This window comes from Callorhinchus milii, unplaced genomic scaffold (genome assembly GCF_018977255.1).
Source record: "Callorhinchus milii isolate IMCB2004 unplaced genomic scaffold, IMCB_Cmil_1.0 Scaffold2, whole genome shotgun sequence".
NCBI lineage: Eukaryota > Metazoa > Chordata > Chondrichthyes > Chimaeriformes > Callorhinchidae > Callorhinchus > Callorhinchus milii.
The window spans coordinates 25,427,306-25,447,540 of NW_024704743.1; the positions used below are offsets into that span (position 1 = coordinate 25,427,306).

General features: G+C 42.2%; 1 protein-coding gene across 1 annotated transcript in view; it reads left to right on the forward strand.

Annotated features, from left to right (window-relative positions):
- Positions 1-11,950: 11,950 nt before the first annotated feature.
- LOC103176238 (aryl hydrocarbon receptor repressor) overlaps positions 11,951-20,235 on the forward strand; it is a 44,586-nt gene continuing 36,301 nt past the window's right edge. The window contains exons 1-2 of the mRNA XM_042346178.1: positions 11,951-12,002; positions 13,902-14,020. Coding sequence (XP_042202112.1) covers positions 11,951-12,002; positions 13,902-14,020 — 171 coding nt within the window. The remainder of the gene's footprint in view (positions 12,003-13,901; positions 14,021-20,235) is intronic.

Below are 20,235 nucleotides of genomic sequence, written 5' to 3' on the forward strand. Positions count from 1 at the left end.
ACATTATTGTGTGTAAATAGTTTTGTGATCACCTAGAATTTACACAATCACGACAACTCAACAATAAAACTTGTCAAGCTGTTTAAGACATACTCCCGACGTGAAAGGCACTGTAATAAATGTAAGGAATATTATATTATTGTGTCAACTTGGCTTTGTTGGTTGCACCTTGCCACTGAGTCAGAATGTCGTTGGTTCAAGTCCCACGGTGAGACTTTGAACTCACAGTCAACGCTGACATTCCAGTGCAGTGCTGGGGGTGTAGTGCATTGTCGGAATTGCCATTCTCCAGATGAAACGTTAAACTGAGATCCTGTCTGCCTGTTTTGGGGGATATTAAAGATAATACGATAGCACTGTTCAAAAAAAAAGTGAGTTTCTCCCAATATCCCCCAAATAAAATTGATCAATCACTTCACGGCTGTTTGTGGGACATTGTGGTGCAGAAATGGATTGTTGCGTTCATCCACAAATTGCACAGTCACGACATCTCATTTACTGTGAAGTGCTTTGAAATGTCTCTCTAATGCGATAAGGAACTTTTTCAAATGCAAGGTTTCTTATGATTACAAAATAATTTTTAGTGATAAGGGAGGAGCATTCGCACAAACCTGTTTCTGGGTTTGTACTGACGAAAGGCTTGAAGAAATTGGAATGCTTTGTAAACCTGTTTTCTTTTGTTCCTGAGCCTGCGTGATATCATGGGCATCATTAAGGTACAATGGGTTCATCATTCCATCAGCAAGACACAAAAAAAAGGCTTGCAGCTTGCGCTCAGCATATCTGTAACACGCATGATTTCTTAAGAGTGTTCTAAATTGAAACAAATTCCCTGAGCTCTTGGGTACTGCTGTCAACGTCATTTAGGGTGAATTTTCCTCAGTGTAAATACTAAGCACTGGTGTTTGATTTTCTTGGGTACTGTAGCTGCTTTCTGTGAGCTACTGTAACAGAGTTACGTATTCGGGAGAATTTAGACTTGTTATTGGATGGTTTTCAGCAACGTTTTTGCCCGTCTGATTTTGATTCCGTTTGTGGTTGTTTGACATGCTAGTGATTAGGGATTGTGACTGAGTACAAGAGCACTCCCTTCCCAAAAGTGGTTATTGGCAGGAGTGGGAGGTCAATGGACATGGATTTCTGGGGTACAGTTTGAAGGATGATGCAAGTCCTTTATAAAGGGAGCTAGGTGAAAAGCAGAACATGGGAAATTTGATAGATTATCAAAGGTGAAGGTGATAATAAGTCAAGGGCTGTTCAGGTTTCTGTATAAATTGGGAGCTCTCTCTAACGTAGAGAGAAAATATGGTAGTCACTGCCAATATCAAGTACCATATCTTTTCTCTATGTTATGGAGTCCAAACCAAGCCTTGGTTGTTTAATGGAATTGTCTATGTCTGGATAAGGTAGCGACCAGAGGGTCTAAAAGAGAATTTCAGAGAAAGTACTTCACACAGAGGGTAGCGCAAATGTGGAACTTGTGATTGAAACGGTAAAGATACATTTAAGAGGGAGAAGGGAATAGAAGGGTATGGGAGGGAGTAAGGAGTGGGTGGAAATTAATGTAGTATAAACACACCAGTTGGACCAAATGGTCTGTTTCTGTGCTTTACCATCTATTGTAAATAATTATCAAATAGTTGTTATAAACATCTTTTGAAACCTGTGAAAAAACGAGGAATGCTGACAAGTGTGAAAACTCTGGATTTTTCTTTGTCAGTAATAGCAAAAGAATTACAGTGCAGCTCTGTCCGTTGTATTTTAGTATGAATCTGGTTATAATGGAGTTGCAATTTGGTCCTCATTCACTGTGCATATGAACAGTTTTCCAAAAGTAGTTGGCCTTTGTGCTAAAAAGGCCGATTTTCTCTTCACTGAGTTGCCACTGATGTCACTGCCTGCATGTAGGAAGTGATGTTGACGGTGACCTAGAAGTTGGCCAATACAGACTTAGTTAGAGAGAGAGAGAATGAGTGAGCCAACCTTCCTCATGTATCTTGCTATAAGGAGGCTTAACACTGGATGACCTGTGCCGGCTAGACTGAGCAATTGGCTGATTTTTATTTGCCTTTTATAGTAATTGAGAACCAGCCAGAATTTGTCTTGGGAAATTAATTGTGGGTTATCTGGATGTAACCAGACTTTTTTAAAAAAAATCACTGAATGTCTTATTTAATAGTAGTACAATCGTATTAAATACAATTACACTGTGATGCAGAGCAAAAATGCAGTTATGAGTTCAACTTCAGTTGTTCACTGCGAGAAACCTGGGGTTGATTCCCAGCAGGGTGAAATGTTGAGCAAGTTTCCTTACTCCACACGCCTCTGTTTACCTAGCAGTAAGTAGGAACCTGGTTGTTAATCGAATGGCAGATCGCTTTTCCAGGAGTAATAATTCATTCAGTAAAATAAAATTTAAAATAATAATAAATCCATGACTGTTTGTGGGACACTGCTACGCACAATTGGCTGCCGAGCTTCGCCTACAAAATAAACAGTCAATACACTTTACAGTATATTCTGTAAAGTGCTTTGAGACATCTCAAAGATGTGATAAGGCGCTATATCAAATGGAAGGATTATTATTTATACAGCACATTTCACAGTGGGACAGTGTCCCAAAGCGCTTAAAATACTGGCTGAGATGGGAACTGGAGGGAGTTGGGTGGGATCATTGGGGAAGGGAATGATGACCGAAGCATGGTCACAGAGGTAGGTCTTGAGACAAACCTTGAATGAGGTGAGGGAGGAAGCAAATCAGATGGAGTTTCAAAGTGTGGGGGCAGAATGGCTAAAAATCTGTTGTTTATGGGACAGATAGGACGGGAGACATTAAGCAGGCTATTATAATGTGCTTCACTGTATTATTCACCATTTGCTTACAGCATGGCTGCACTGGGGATCCTGTTTACTACTATGCAGCCATCCTGCTAACATTAGGTGGGGTTCGATATCGCTACCTGCTTTGCCAGCTTATGCAAGACAGGAAGTGATGTTGGAAGGGGCCTCATGACCTGAATGTTGTTCATTTTTTACTTCCTGTGCTTAATCGAATGTCTGCCTTCCAGTTCATCGGGTCACTGCCAACATCACATCCTGCTTTACAGGCTGTGTGCGTCCACAGTAAAATATGTTATCGTGCCTCACTATATAACATGGGATAGGATTTTAGGAATACCAAATGTGGTGTTATAAAGGAGTTCCACTGTATTACAATATTAAATACTAATGCAATGCAAGGGCCACACATGAATTTACCCAGAAGGTGGGTTTATTTTCCAAACCCCTCTTGCCTCCCCCAGATCCATCTGAGGAGACTAATATTTCTCAACCTCTTGTCTACATTGATTATTCTAACTCTGCAAGGGGGATACTTTATCCCAAAAGCCCCAAGTTATTAAGAATCACATCTCTAAATATCTTGGCAGTGATGAAATCAAATTAGATGGGAATCAAACGCGGAGAAGCGAGAAAAAAAGGTCAATTATCCGGAGCAATGTGATGTGGATCCTGGCTGGACTTGCAATACAGTTTACATTTATATAATGCCTTTCGCTATGAGAGATTGTGCCAATGCACATTCACAGCACAGGATGGACATCTGAGCTGGAGGTGGGAGCTGAGTGGGGTGGGGAGGGGAAAGCTGACTGAAAGAGTGGTCAAAGAGGTATATTTTGAGTCATCCTTGAAAGAGGGGAGTGAGTGAGGGAGGGAGTGAGTTGGAGGGACTCTAGAATTAAAACATTAGAGTCCTCAAGTTATAGGGATCATGCAGTATTTAATCTATGGGTCAAGCCAGTTATTTAAACCAACCTTCGTCTTAAGCTTCCAAATTCAACTCGCTTAAAATGGAAAATAGACCCAGAACATAATGGAAATCAAGGTTTTATAATTGAATATTACTTCATTCCGATTTTTTTTCTCTCTCTCACATTTTGAACCAGTTCATTGTCAAACAACAATCTGCTATCCATTTACTTTCTGTTTTATTACAATATCTGTTATTCTATCTTCTACAAATACACAGTCACTCCACGTTTTATAGCAAAATCCTATGACAGACTTTTAAACTCTTTTGACAATGTGATCAGAGGCATATCAAATGCAAGGATTATTATTTTTATTATCTATGGTCTTAATAGGTTTACCTATTATGAACAAATGGGGAGGTTAGGCGAATGCATTTCTCACACAGAGTAGTCAGGATATGCCCTGCCAGGAGCAGTGATTGGGGCAGATTCCGTATTCGCTTTCAAAAGTTAACCATATAAAATACCTAAAAAAAATCTAACTACTGAGGTATGGGGAAAGGGCAGGTAAATGGGACTGAAAGGATGGCTCTTAAACGAGTAACAAGGGAATCAAACCTGGAGAAAGTAACAAAAAAGTAAATCAGCCCCAGAACTGTGATGTAGCTCCTGGCTGGACTTGCAATACAATTTTCCTTTATATAGTGCCTTTCACTATGAGAGGATGTGCCAAAGCATATATAGCATAGACCTGCAATATAGAATATTCTATTAAGTGTTTTGAGACATTTCGAAGATGTGATAAGTCGCTATATAATAATAATAATAATAAAAAATCCTTGCATTTGATATAGCGCTTTTCACGTCTTCAAGATGTCTCAAAGCGCTTCACAGAATAGATTGTAAAGTTAATTGACTATACAAAATGCGGCAGCCAATTGCGTACAGCAATGTCCCACAAACAGTCGTGGATTGAAATGACCAATTTATTATTGTGTTTTTTTGAGGGATTATTATCAGACGCGTGGAGTAAGGAAACTTGCCCAAGGTTTCACTCTGCCTGGAATTGAACCCAGGTCTCTTGCTTGCAAAGCAAGCGCTCTAACCACTGAGCTACAGGACTCCACACTATATCAAAAATCTGAATATTACAGCACAGAACGAGGCCATTCGGCCCATAATATGTGGCGCTGAACACAACTCGGGTTAGCCATTCCTATGTAATACATGGTGCAATAAATCCCACAATTGCAGCTTTTCAAGATTATAAACCCTCTTTAACAACATCAATTGTTGTTAGACACCTGTCCTTCAGGTGAGATGTTAAACTGAGGTTCCCAACTTACAACCCGCTGCCTCTAGCAAACCAGTTATAATAAATAATAATAATCCTTGCATTTAATATAGAGCTTTTTAGGTCTTCTGGACGTCTCAAAGCGCTTAACAGACTATACTGTAAAGTGAATTGGCCGTAATTTGTGGGCGAAACGCGGCAGCCAATTGCGCACAGCAGTGTCCCACAAACAATCGTGGATTGAAGTGACCAATTTATTATTGTTTTTTTTTCTTGAGGGATTATCATCGGGCATGTGGAGTAAGGAAACTTGCCCAAGGTTTTGCCTTGCCGGAAATCGAACCCAGGTCTCTCGCTTGCGAGGCGAGCGCTCTAACCACTGAGCTACAGGACTCCACACCAGTAGTTTCACTGAAGTGGAGAAAATAAATGCCACGGTTATGTGCCAGTAATGTAAGTTTGGAGCTTGTTCCAAATATACCCATGTACTGTGAGTTGGAAGTGATTCTGGCGTCATTTCGTAAAGGAAATGATGTCAGCAGCGTTCTGTGCGCACTGCCCGTGTATCCACGATGTGTAGGAAGTGACATGAAATATTGCACCCAGACAAATGCATGCAATTGGGCTGCTCTATGCATCTTCTATACAATGGCCTTTCATTCTACACAGTGGTAATTATTTCCACATGCCGTGCCAATTCATTCGATATAATTACACTTCATTCTATTTCGTGGCTGCAGGGATGATGTACGTTTGAAACATCCTACCAGCAAGAGTGGTCAATTTGTCAAACAAACATCCCCTCACCCCCTCCTCTCCCCCCATCTTCTTCTCCAGCTTCTCACGAGGCTCTATGCTCCATATACAAGGGAATCAATGCAAGAATTGTAGGTCACAGCTCGTTTTTTAAGAAGGCGATTTGTTGTGTATAAAATCTGTTTTGCACAGTGAACGCAGTTTGGGTTTTATGCTGAAGTATAAAGCTCATGTTCGTCAGATAATTATTGCATCAAATCTGTTAAGAAACATAGGAATTCCAGGCAATAATTATCCAAGTAACTTTGATACTGTGGCTTTGACTGAAGGGAAAGGAAGCCACTAAAACCTACTAACTTTACTCTCACTAGCACCCATCACCTCTGCTCTCTCGAGCACCCATCACCTCTGGTCTCACGAGCACCCATCACCTTTGATGCCCCTCGTGTCTGCCTTTTTTCCATTTGCGGATTGTTTCATTGGCCCTTCCCGGGCTATGGGCATATCTCAATTGGAGTTGCAAAACATATTTATATAATAATCCTTGTATTTGATATAGCACCTTATCACTTCTTCTAGACGTCTCAAAGCGCTTCACAGAATATACTGTAAAGTGAATTGACTGTATATTGATGTGGGTGAAACACGGCAGCCAATTAATTGCACACAGCAGTGTCCCACAAACAGTCCTGGATTAAGTGACCAATTTATTATTAGTTTTTTTTTGAAGGAATTATTACCACTGGAAAAGCCAATCCACTAACAACCAGGTTCCTACTATTGCTAGGTAAACAGAGGCGTGCGGAGTAAGGAAACTTTCCCAATGTTTCGCTCTGCTGGAAATCGAACCCAGGTTTCTCTCGCTTGCTAGCCGAGTGCTCTAACCACTGAGCTACAGGAATCCACATTTTAACCTTGTAACTTAAATAAGGAATGGAACGTGTTTAGGAATCCTGCAATTTCGACCCCGCTGTCTCACTCTGCTTTCTTCTTCTTCTCTGTTTTCTTCTCTCCATCTCTTCTTTCTGTTTAATCTCTCCTCTCTGTGTGAAGTATTTTGGCACATTCGTTTTACTGGGAAATACGCCCTCTTGGGGTCATAACTGAGAGTCCCGAGGAGCCTAAAAAAACATTTGATATCTGATACAACAAATAATAATGAATTAGGTTCCATTACAGTCGGGCTTAACCTTTCAGAACAGCATTCACTGCCTGCCAGCAGTCATCAATATTTAACAGCTGTTGTTATTATGAAATTCTTTATAGAGTTATGTGGCCTGCCCGTTTGCACGCAATGGTTTGACTGTGTGCCAGCAGCCTGTCAGCGACTGAAAGAGATTGACAGTCTGCTGCGTTGCGTGACAGTGGGGCTTTGGTCAAACAGCAGTTTGTCTTCCAAAAAAAGCCTTCCCTCCCTCCGGTGATCTGGTTGGATGGATTTTAACTGGTATTAGGTTGGGGGAGGGGGAGGGTGGGGGAGAGGAAAGCGGAGGAGGTAGCCAGGCGGAGTTATACTGATGAGATGGCTCCATGCCCAACTCCCGCCCATGTGCCTCCAGTGAAGCTATCTCCCGTGCTGCCTGCACGCAATGCTGTCAGGGATGAGTGTGTTTAGATACGCGTGAGAGGTTATTAATCCTGAGACATGGCATCCTGGTGATCCAGAATAAAGCGTGAGGGAAAATAAAACCCTGCAAATCCATGTACAGTCAACAGAAGTTGAGCACACTTTCCTTCTTTCTCTTTCTCTCTCTCTCTCTCTCTCTCTCTCTTTCTTTCCCGCTTCTTACTCCAGTCACAAAAGTGCATAAACTGGACATTAGGCAAAAAAAAGTCTTGACATTCTTCATCAGAAATATGCTGTGCAGAAAAAAAAGCACATCAAATGGCAAAGTGCTGTTCCAACATCGAAGTTGCTTCGAAGAGGAAGAGGTATTTCAGGAACCGCTAAATCTGGGCTTTCAAAATTACAAGACCTTCTCGTGAGGAGGTTTTAACCTTTCAGCTGCCTCTCTACAGATATCCTGTTACACAACTATCTGCTGCACATCCCAATTATTAACTTGACCCAATTATTAACCCTTTCATGGTTGTTTAGATGGTAAAATTTCATTGAACAGCCGTTCTGAAACATATACGACATAGAAATATAAAGATTACAAGAGGATTTGTATGTGTGTATGTGGGGGGGGGGGGAGGGGGGGGGGGCGGTGGTGGTGCTGGGGTCCTGTCAGAATTCTTAGATTGCTGTCTGGAGCTCCCTGTTTTTAAAAGCACACAGAGAAGAGAGGGATGGAGGTGGGGAGTTTGCCAGAACTTTGCAACAAGTGTCGTCAGCCAGTCTGCCGGTGTCTTACTCTGCATTACACTTGATCTTAGCCAAAAGGCCGAGAAGTGATCAGACTGTCACTTGATTCTGTCTGCCGGGTGTCTTAACAACAAATGACATTTATATAGAGTCTTTCATGTCGGAAGGTCACAGGCGCTGGGATGTCCTCCCGCCGTCCGAACAAGGTTGCAAGGCTCAGACAGTCACTCGCAGACTGTCTGCCAGTGTTTTACTCAGACCATCACTTGTCAGACCGTGTCAGCCTGGCTCAGTTGGTAACATCTGAGCCTCTGAGTCAGAAAGTTGTGGGTTCAAGTCCACTTCAGGCCCTTCCAGTCACTCCGCCTTGCCCCCTCTTTAGCCTCCTTCAAGTCCCGCCTCAAGACCCTCCTCTTCGACCATGCCATCGGTCACCCCCCTTCCCCTCCCTTTCCCCCCCCAACCCCAGCTCGGGTCTGAAATGCTGTACTCTGTCCAGCGCCTTAGGACATCCTCCCGACATGAAAGGCGCTATACAGATGTAATCTTGCTGTTGTTGTTGTTGTTGAACTCGCATTGTCTGAGCTGACACCAGTCCAGTGCTTGGGGAGTGCTGCGTTGATTGAGATGTCATGCTTCAGTTGAGACATTAAACCGAGGTCCCGTCTGCTTGTTCAGGTGGATGTTAAAGATCCCATGGTACTATTCGAAAAGAGAAGGAAGTTTCTTTTGGTGTCCTGGCCAATAATTCCCAAATTAATTTGGCCATTTGTTTGTAGGACATTGTAGTGTGCAATTGGCTGCCATGTTTGACTACAAACACACAGTTACTGCACTTTACAGTAAATCCTATGAAGTACTTGGGACATCTTCCTGACATGAAAGGCCCTATACCAAATGCAAAGATTATTATTATTATGGACTGTCTGCCGAGTGTGTTTTCAAAACACCACTCAGCAACAACAACTTGCATCTATACAGTGCCCTTCACAAACAGCCATGAAGTGAGTGACCAATTTTATCCGAGGGCCGGTTGGCCAGGACATTGGGAGAAACTCCCTTCTATAAATTAGACTGAGGTATGGTTGTCAGTCTCCTCACCTGAGTGGCCATTCTTCATGGATGAACCTAGAGAGTGTCAGCAGTTTGAATGTGGAGGGCATGATTGCCAAGCCTGCTCCCATTCTTGCCCAGTGTGGTGATAGCATTTTTCTCCCTCCCCCCTCGACATCTTTCTTGGTAGTCATATCCATGAAGCCGGCTGGCCCAAGCATTTGACTTTCGCCCACAAATATATAGTCAATTCACTTTACAGCATATTCTGTGAAGCGCTTTGAGACGTCGAGAAGACGTGAAAACGCTATATCAAATGCAAGGATTATTATTATTATTATTTCATATAACATTGGAGTGTCACCTAGCATGATGCCATCTTTACTTTGTTTGATTGTAAACAGTATCCCACTCAGTTAAGTAAGTATCTCATTCACTTGTATGACATGGTCTGCATCTTGGACAAGGAGATTGAGGAGAGTGTCAGAGGGGGAACGGCTCCAGCAAACCAAATTCCCAATCAATGTGCTAAATGTCAGAAAGTCACTGAATCCAGTGCATGAGTTACTTAGCATGTGGGTTTTCAGCTGGTACCATCCTACCCATTAGGATGTTGATTTAAAGAGGTATTAGAAGGTGAGAGGGGGGAAATCTTGTTTCCCCCAATGGAATGCCCATCCCTCCAAGCTCACTGATGAAGCAGGCTGGTCAATCATCAATAGTTCCCTCAATTTCCATGGCTGGGGCATCAGATCACACAGTGAGGATGTCACAATGGATGGAGACATCACTCTGTTCCTCTAGCCCTTCCCCGAGGGTGTCACCCTGAAGTAATCCCGTCCTTGGAGAGACTCTGCATTCCTCCTTCTTCCTGCCTCAAGAATAAGGAAACAGTAGCCATGCTCATCGATGGTTCTACTCTTGGTGAATGGGGCTCCAACTATAGAGCGCTCTTGAATGCTAGCTTGTGTGAGGGGCACTATATAAATACAAGTTCTTATTGTTATATATTGCAATGTCTTGATGAGTAAAAATGCACTACAGCAATTTTTAAAAAGCTAAATGAAAATAAACCCTGGTAATACCTAGAAAAATGGCATCTCTGCCACAGAAAGCTTCTCTTCATACCCTGAAGAAAAAATCCCGCTGACTTGTATTTTAATAATAATAATCCTTACATTTTATATAACTCCTTTCATGTTGGAAGGATGTCTCAATGCGCTTCACAGGAAAGTGTTGTGACTGTTTGCTTCATAGACAAACTTTGGAGTAAAATGTCAGTAAAATACACATGTGTCAGGCTGACTCAATTGGTAGCACTCTCAACTCGGAGCTAGAAGCTTATGTATTCAAACCCTACATTGGGCCTTTGAACTCAGTCTAGGCTGACACTCCAGTGCAGTGTTGGGAGTGTGCTGTATTGTTGGAGGTGTGGTCTTTCAGATGATGTGTTAAACTGAGGTTCTGCCTTCCTGTTCAGGTAAACGTTAAAGATCCCATGAAACCTATTTGAAACATGAAATGAATTTCTCTGACCAAGAATCCTCCAGATAAAAATTGATTATTCACTTCATGAGTGTTTGTGGGTCATTTCGATGCGCAAATTGGCAGCCACATTCGCCTAAGAATAGACAGTCGCTACACTTCACAGAAAAATCCTGTGAAGTGCTTTGAGGTGTCTCGACAATATGATAAGACGCTGTACCAAATGCAAGGATTATTATCATTTATCAAAACAAACTGATGTGTCAAAACTATCTAAGTGTAATTTTGCTTGGATCGATTGAAGCCAGCAATAAAGAGCAGGTATTCTCCCAATTTTTGCTTGGTTCATTTAATTAATCTATTACAAGGATGGGAGGAAACGTCAATTGTTGGCAGTACCCTGGCCTTGGCTTGAATGCTTTTTATAGCCTCGTTTGTACATTTCCCACAATGTCTGAAGACGCGTGCAGCGTTCTACTGTGCAAGCCTCAGGGCACGACTCGGAATTCTCAGGATTCAAGCAGGATGTACACTGTCACTGGCATGTCTCACATGCTGAGGAATGAGGAGTTGATTCTTTAAGAAGCATGGCCTGCGTTGACATTGCGTTGGAAATGGGAATGCAACTGTAAGGCAGGCGTCTTTTACCTTAAAAAAAATGAAAACCACGAACATTGTGCACAGGAATCTCAGGTCAAATGGCATCAGATTTTGCGGTGAATTGATTCTGAGCCGTGCAGGCACTGCTGCGGGCTGACCCTGTGATGCTGTGTGTCTGTCAAAAGAATGGTTCATTGCTGAAAGCCTGTGTTTGCACAGAGAGGGAAAGGGTACCAACGCTCAGCAGAGTATGGCCTCAGTTACTTTGGATTTAAACTGCAGTCTGGTCAATGTTGGCTGTGTGGTCTGCCTCTAATGTTATCACATTATTTGTATGGAGCTCCTTTTGTTACATAAATTAAGAAATAACACTTGTGTTTGACAGAGTGACTTGTCACATTGAAAAGTGTCAAAAGTACTTCACATATTCAGTTATATTGCGGTGTAGAGACTATTGTTATGTAAGTATATGTGGGCAAGTAATCTGTACCTGGCATATTCCACAAACCACAACAAGATTTATGTTTTGTTTGGTGAATTTGAGTTAAGAAAGGAAATCGGCCAGGACGATGGGAGAAGTCTTGTTCAAAATAGGTCCAGGAGATCTTTAAATGTCTTCCTGAGCTATAGGAATGGGCCCAAGATATCATCTCATCCAACAATGCAGGCCTCCCTCAGTACTGCACTGGAGTGTCAGGCTAGTCTATGAGCTCAAGTGATGCTGTGGAGCTTGAATTCACAACCTATGTGTCCAGAGGTGAGCTTGCTACTGACTGACAGACTTGGACTTATGCACCTTTTCTGCTATGTGATGGGAAATTCCATCCGAACAAGAAACATCCATTCCTTAGGGTCAAATTCTCAGATTCATTTTGTCCCTAAATAAAGGAACCTTGTTGAAATGTGTTCTGAAGTGTGCCCTCTCCCTCAACTTCTGAATTACGTTACCACTCAAAAGCGAATGAAAGTGCCCGTCCTGGATTTCTGCTGAGTAGAGCTGAGTGCAGGCTTGTCCATCCTCACCGCTATTTTTAAAGAGAGACTTTTCAGATCCTGCTTTACAGGATATCATTTGGTTCAATCATTATCCTGAAACGTAACAACAACAACAAATTGCGTTCATATAGCACCTTTCACTTTGGGAGGACATCCCAAGGCACTGGGTAAATTGAGTAAATTGCTTCAGTGCGCTATCGTCACATCATGCGTACATGTCGCGGATATAGTGAGTGTGGGGTTGGTCTTCCTCTCCGATCAAAAAGCAATGTAGATTTGCACCTACTTCTACATGAAGGTGATGCCGATTAAGCAAGGAAAGTTATTTGTTGTCTTGGCATCAAACTGGTCTTATCATCTAGTGGAAAAATGTGACATTCGCTGTCAAAATTCTCCCTGGTGATCAGCAGGACAATGTCAGAATTCCATTGCTGGTGATGGCCAAGTTGATGATTGGGAATATAAACCTCTCCTCTCTCTCTCTCTCTCTTTCTCCCTCTCTCTCTCACACACACACACACACATCCACACTTTGTTCAAATGGTTGCAACCAAAGACCTTAGTGGAGCCATGGAACACTCCATGCCCTTGAACGTGCTCTGAGTGCTTTGATTCCAACATTTCATTGCTGGTTTGTAGAAAATTAGTTCAGTTTCTAAACCGGTTACACTGGTTTCCCTAACCTTTACTAGCACATTAAAATCCTGAACTGCTGAACTCTTCATACATGCAGTGTCAACCCACAAGCTGAACAGGACTATGCCCGGAGTTTACTGAAGCCTGCTTACTCGGGCCATATTACGTTTCACCTTTTGGCCTATGCCCTATCAGGCAAACTGATTGTAACCAAGTTTTGCCATTCTTTCAACCCACTGAAAGAAATGTTGTCCCCTCCCACCAGGGCAAATAAAATGTCTCCTTTTATCCAGTTGTTGCAGTTTATCAAACCCAATGGACTGAATGTCCAATTCAGTCTACAAGGTTCACTAATTCAATGGGTTATCGCACTATCTGTATGGAACTCCTTTATTACAACAATCCATCACATAAAATTGATCATCCATTTCATGGGTGTTTGCCTTTGCAAAATCACTGCCACACTCGTGTACAAATATACAGTTATTACACTTTTCAAAAATTCTCCGTTGAAGTACCATGAGACATTTCAATATGATAGACACAAAATCAAATGCAAGAACTATTATTAATTCATCAATAGCGGGATAAATATATCAGCCTAGCTCTGTCAGTCAGGCTGGCTCAGTTGGTAGCACTCTCACCTCTCAGTTAGAAAGTTGTAGGTTCAAGCCCCACATCGGGACTTGGAGCCCATATGATCCGAGCTGACACTCCGATGCAGTACTGAGGGATCACTGCATCATCAGGAGTGCCACCCTTTGGATGAGACATCAAACTGAGGTCTTGTCTGCATATCCAAGTGAATGTAAATGATCCGATGACTATTGGAAAAGAAAAGGAAGTTTCTCCAATTGTCCTGGTAAACAGTCCCCAACATTTCAGATGACATGATAAGGCACTATATCAAATGCAATGATGATTGTTATTATCATACATGCTTTATTTGCTAGTTCCTACTGTTAATACACCTGTACTGTGATATCCAGGGGAGTTGACTCTTGATTTTCTGTTTGTATTACAGCCTTTGGGGAGAAGGAGTCACGGAAGGAAAGCCACCAACTCACCAAAAATGATATGGGAGTCAATGAGCCCACCCTTATGGCTGAGAACCGAACCTCAGCAGGCCAGCTTTTACTTGAGGTACGTAACATCTGGCAACAAAACCATTCCATTACTGAACAGCCAATGGCTCTGGATATATGCAAACTGTTACCAAATACCAAAGGTATCAGGTGTGGTCATGTAACTCACATGTGAGATGCAACATCAGATAGCACTTCAAGACTCTATCCTGTGTGAAGGGCACTGTAGGATGCTGTTGTGTTTTGCATATTATGGGATTTTGTTGGGTATTCACACGTTTCAACATTTTCACAATGGACACAGGACTTATTTGCACAGAGTGGTGTACAGTAATGTCAGCTGATGGAGAACGGTTCACGTCATTGCTGTGAAGCCTCAAGTCACGCCACTTCATGTCACATTCTGCAGGTCCTGAGGCCGGGTTCATGCATGTTGTGTACAGTAACCATCACATATTTCAGGGCCAATGCACTGCATCGCTCTGCTCAATGCACTTGAGAGCTGAAGGTTTGGCGTGATGAACACAGATTTCCTATTACTGTACAGCAAGGGGCAAAATTGCACTGCTCTTAGAATCTGTCCCAGATGTACTGCTGTTAGTGCCATGATGATGGGAAGTTAAACATTTTGAAAAGGATTTTAAAACTGGCTATAGATCAACATTGCCATTTACTGGGATGCAAGCCCCAAAATAGATTAACTTTGAACCACTGAATAGGAGATGGACTGGAGAATTGAAATGCCTTGATTTTATATAAAAAATGATGGCATCAAAGTGTCAGTTCAATAACAACAACAATAACTACAACTTGCACTTATATAACCGCCCTCCACGCAGGGTAGTGTCTCAGAGCGCTTAACAGTGGCGGAGCCTGACTCTGACTCCGCGTTCAGCAAGGAGATTGCGTCGATGAAATGATTCAGTGAAAGCAGCTGCACTGCCAATCTTCTCACCATCTGTATCCTGAAGAGCTGTAAATACTGGTAACAGAAATTGGTTTAAATAATTGAATAAATAATCCTTCTTTTGATATAGAATATATATAACCAGTGGCTATAACAACGAGCACTGTATTACAGTGGCAGCCTAGACTGTGAGCTGTCTTTATGTGGGGCTTGATCCCACAAACTTTTGAACAATAAGTAAGATTCCTGCCAACTGAGCCAGGCTGACACCTAAATGCTAATTATCATATCTGAGGTCCCGTTTTTCACCCTCTGAACCTCATTCAAGGTGATTTTGCCCACAAAATACAGTCAATCTACTTTACATTATATGCTGTGAAGCGCTTTGAGACGTCTCGATGTGATAAGGAGCTATATCAAATGCAAGGATTATTATTATTATTATGAGCAGTTGGGAGAAACAATTCTCTGGAAGGTGCAGGGGTGATTAGTCCCCAGCAATACTTCAGGAATGGCTCGAAATTTGTGGAACTTGTTTATTGCATTCAATGTGATAGTTGCCCAACAAAACATGGCAAATTTCACCCCTTAGTGTTCTTACTGTGCATGATGGAATCAGCTCAGGAGCCTCTCTCAGGAAAACTAAAGCAATAAATACTTCAGGAACCCATCTAACCAAGACAAACAGAAAGGTGCCAAGCGTACTTTGTATGTACATGATTCTGTACATCTTAAGATGTTGACTGGTTTCACAGCAGCTTGGCAGAATCTTCTGATCAGTGAATTTAAAAGAGAATGTTGGACAGGGAGAGCTCTCCGTTGCAGGGGTTGATGTGGAGAGATGCCGAGTGAAGCTTGGCTATTTTGCTTTCACATGGTGGTGAGGCAGAAACTGGACTGGTCTTTAACAGCTGGTCTGGTCTCCGGCATCTTCTCAGAGAACTACTGCTGGAGGCCTAGGAAAGGGTCAGCCATAACTGTGGACAACAGCAGGTTGCATTTATATGGAGTCCAAGGGAAAGAGTGAAAAGAAGATAACTTAAAAATAAGGATGCATCTTCACGAAACGACCTTCCTCTTTGACCGCGGTCATCTTTTTCGCTCATCACCCCTTTGTCCCCCACCCACTCAGCCCGCACCCCTCTCCCCAACTCAGGTGCAAACACTTGGGATGTCCTCCTGACGTGAAAGTTGCTATATAAACGTAAATTTGTATTGTGTTTAAGAGAGAATGCAATGTGAAAGAGAGGTATTACTGAAACCGTTTGGCTCACTGTCACAGACTGGAGTTGAACTTCAAATAATAATAATAATCCTTGCAGTCAACAGACTTGACCCACTCAGAGTTGGCAACTGCTCTGCTTGGTAAGCTATTAGCATAAAGAAATCACAAGCCAATTGACAATTTTTTTTTAAGTCTAAGAAGGAATCAGGTTGTTGCTCTGAAATGAAATTCAGGCTGAACGCCAAGCCACTTGTAGATGGTAGATATTTCCTGGGGGAACACCACTGAGAGCCCTGAAAGATGAACCCACAACAAGATTTCAGAAGGGAATTTGGTTTAATGATGTGCAGTTTGTAAGGATCCCAGACAGTGAACTGCATTCCAGGATGTGCCGGGTCACAGAGCAGTGTTTTGGCGAGTTGGATTGCGAGGGAAGTGCCTCTGAATCATCAACTTGTCATAATCAGCCTTCTTCTGGCTTTCCTCCACAGAGCGTACAGTGTAGATTTAAAAGGATACAATACAATTTATATTTATACAGCACCTTTCACATAGGGAGGACGTCTCAAAGTACTTGAAAGTTGAGTGGATATAGATATCATGAGAGATATGGACAGCGTGCAGTTTTTCTCTCTGGAGTTGAAACAGAGCTTCAACATGCTATCCTGCGTAAAAGGCGCTATATAAATGCTTACTGTTGTTGATTGAGAGGGGACCTGATAGAATTGTTGCAATATGAAAGGATTTGATAGGGTGGATGTTGATAGGATGTTTCCCCTTGTCAGTGAGTCCTCAACAAGACGTAAATATAAGATAACCAGAAGCACATCTAATAGGGAATTTTTAGGAGTGTCCTTAACCAGAGGGTAATCAGAATGTGAAACTCACCGCTAGAAGCTATGGTTGTAGCAAAAAATTCCAACATGTTTCAGACAAAACTTGATGCAATACATGAGAGAGCTAGGAATAGAAGGGGTATAGGAGAAGGGAATGTGTGGGGGGTTGTGTGGAGTATAACCACTGGCATGGATTGGTCAGGTCAAATGACCTGTTTCCATGGCATATCATTCTGTGTAACTCTACGTCATTATCACTGATATGAAATAATCTCAATACATTCTGAGAATTCACATCCCCTGATTCACTGAAACAGGTGGAATCCATCCAATGTTTCCACGGTTCAGCAGAATGACCTTTAATCCAAAGAGTGAAGGTTGGTAGTGAGTGGGGTTTTAAGTTCAGGTGTAGGTTCATATCTATTCAATTTCAATATCAACAGTGCTATTTGGAAGATAGATCTCCAACCATTATACGCCTCGCCACAGCAGGTCTATGGTATAGAGAGGCAAAAGCTGGAGAGATTATTTTTAAAAAAACAAGCGGTGATGAAATAGAAAATAGAGTTCAGAGGCATCAATGCTATTGAAGCTGGACCTGAAGAATGAATGAATGAACAATATTAATATAATACAATACAATTTTCATTCACATCGAGAGGCTTCTCAAAGTGCTTAACACAGAACTTTGTGTGTACAATGTTTGTAATCCACATGAGCGCAAATCGAATGTGGCAATCGCCTACGAAATACATTGTAATACCAGCTAATGTTAAGAGTTTTAGGAGACAGTTTGCTGATACTGCACTGATCTGGGATGTAGGATTGATGAAAATAGAAATAGGAACTGGCCCAAGCTTTAGGGACATGTGTTTTCAGTGAGCATTTGATTGTAGCACTTTCGCTTGGTGCATTTGAGAAGATTAATAACATTAATCATTTTAATCATAGATTCTGTTTGATTTCTGTGCTTGTCTGAAGCAGGAATCATTGAAGATAATAAAATCCAGCAGTTCAGATATAATCTGGGGTTTACAGATGGAGCGATATCAAACAGCTTGAGAAGGGATATGGTTTGTCATTGCCGACATGATATTCGGTGACATCCAACATTATCATCAGAGCAAGAGAGCCAAGCATTGTGGGCGAGTCCCTCTGAGCTGCACAATCACTAATAAAGTACTTGGTGAGGTGCCATCCTTTGAATGAGCCATTAAACCAAGGTCTAGTTTGCCTATTAAGGTAGATGTTAATTATCCCATAGCACTATTTGGAAAGAGAAGTTGGTTTCTGTCAGTGTCCTGGCCAACTATCCCCAAATAAAATTGATCAAGGCTGTTTGCTGGACAATACTGTGTGCAAATTGGCGGATGTGTTTGCCTACAAATAAATAATGATTGTTGCATTTGATATCGCGCTTTATCATGTTTTCGAGATGTCACAAAGCGCTTCACAGAACATACTGTAAAGTGAATTTTGTGAGCGAGTTGCGGCAGCCAATTGCACACGGCAACAACAACAACTTGCACTTATATAGCCCCCTCCACTACTGGCAGCGTCTCAGAGCGCTTAATAATGGCGGAGCCTGACTACGAGCCTGGAGTGGGGAGGTGGTCGTAAGCACGGTCGAAGAGGACGGTTTTCAGGCGGGCCGTTAAATAGGGGAGAGAGGGGGCAAGGTGGAGGGACTGAGGGAAAGCATTCCAGAGTTTTGAGGCTTAGTGGCTGAAAGTGTGACCTCTGATGGTGGGGCGAAGGGTGTGAGGGATGAAGGAGGCCGGTGCCAGTCGAGTGGAGGCACCGGGTGGTGGATTGGGGAATAAGGAGGTCGGAGAGGTAGGGAGGTGCCAGAGAGTGAAGGGATTTGAACACAAGTGTGAGGATCTTGAAGTCGATCCCTTTGGTAACGGGGGAGCCAGTGGAGCCTGGCCAGAACTGGTGAGTTTGGTCCACGTCAGTATGCGGGCGGCAGAGGTTTGAATGAGCTGGATCTTTTGAATAGTGGAGCTGGGAGACTGGTGAGAAGTGCATTTAAGCAGTAGGTGACAAACCCATGCACGAGGGTTTCGCTTGCAAAAAGTGGTGGACTATGTGACCAATATATTATTATTTTTTTGAAGGAATTAATACCCCCGGAAAAGCGATCTACCAATCGATTAACAACCAGGTTCCTACTTACTGCTAGGTAAACAGAAGCGTGTGGAGTAAGGAAACTTGCCCAACATTTCACGCTGCCGGGATCAAACCCAGGTCTCTCGCTTGCGAGGCGAGTGCTCTAACCACTGAGCTAAAGGATTCCACGATACAGTCATTTCACTTTACAGTAAGTCATGTGTAGTTCTTTGAGAGATTCATATATAACTCTCTCTTTCTCTCTTCATATATATCACAAGATCACAAGATTGGTCTGGATGAAAAAGGCCCTTTGCCCTTCCGATCTGATCTCATTCTTCCTGAACATCCACCCTACCATCCCCTCATCACTGCGTCAAGCTACTTTTTAAATGAATTGAACTATTGCAGAGAAAACATAGCGTAGATTCATGATGTTATACTAATATGTACATTTTATATTTCCGCCTTTTTTTGTAAAAAAAATTGCAACAAGAACAAATTTGGTTTTAATTTCCCTGGCCTCTATCGTCTTTCCTGGAAACCTATTCCAGTTATTGATTACTTTGTGGAGTCCTGTAGCTCAGTGGTTAGGGCATTCGCCTTGCAAGCGAGAGACCTGGGTTTGATTCCCAGCAGGGCGAAACCTTGGACAAGTTTCCTTACTCCACACACCTGATAATAATACCTCAAGAAAAAAATAAAATAAATAAAAATAAAATAATAATAATTTAGTCACTCAATCCACGACTGTTTGTGGGACACTGCTGTGCACAATTGGCTGCCTCATTTCACCCACAAATATGCAATTAATTCACTTTAGAGTATATTCTGTGAAGCGCTTTGAGACTTCTAGAAGTCATGAAACATCGCAATATCAAATGCAACTATTATTGTATTATTATTATTACTCTGAGTAAAGAAAAACCTCCTGGTACTTGTCCTGAAATTGCCCTTAAACTCTAAATTGCTTAGAGTTCTACTGCCTTGAGTGTTGAAAGTGTTGATCTGGGTTTACTTCTTCAGTCCAATTCAAACATTCTGTACGCCTTTATGAGGTCCTCTCTAAGTTGTCTTCTCTCAAGACTGAAGAGCCCTAGTCATTGCTCATAGCTCATTCCTCTAACACTGGGGATCATCCTCGTTGCTCTCCTCTGCACTGTCTCTAGAGACTGGACAACCCCTTATATCAC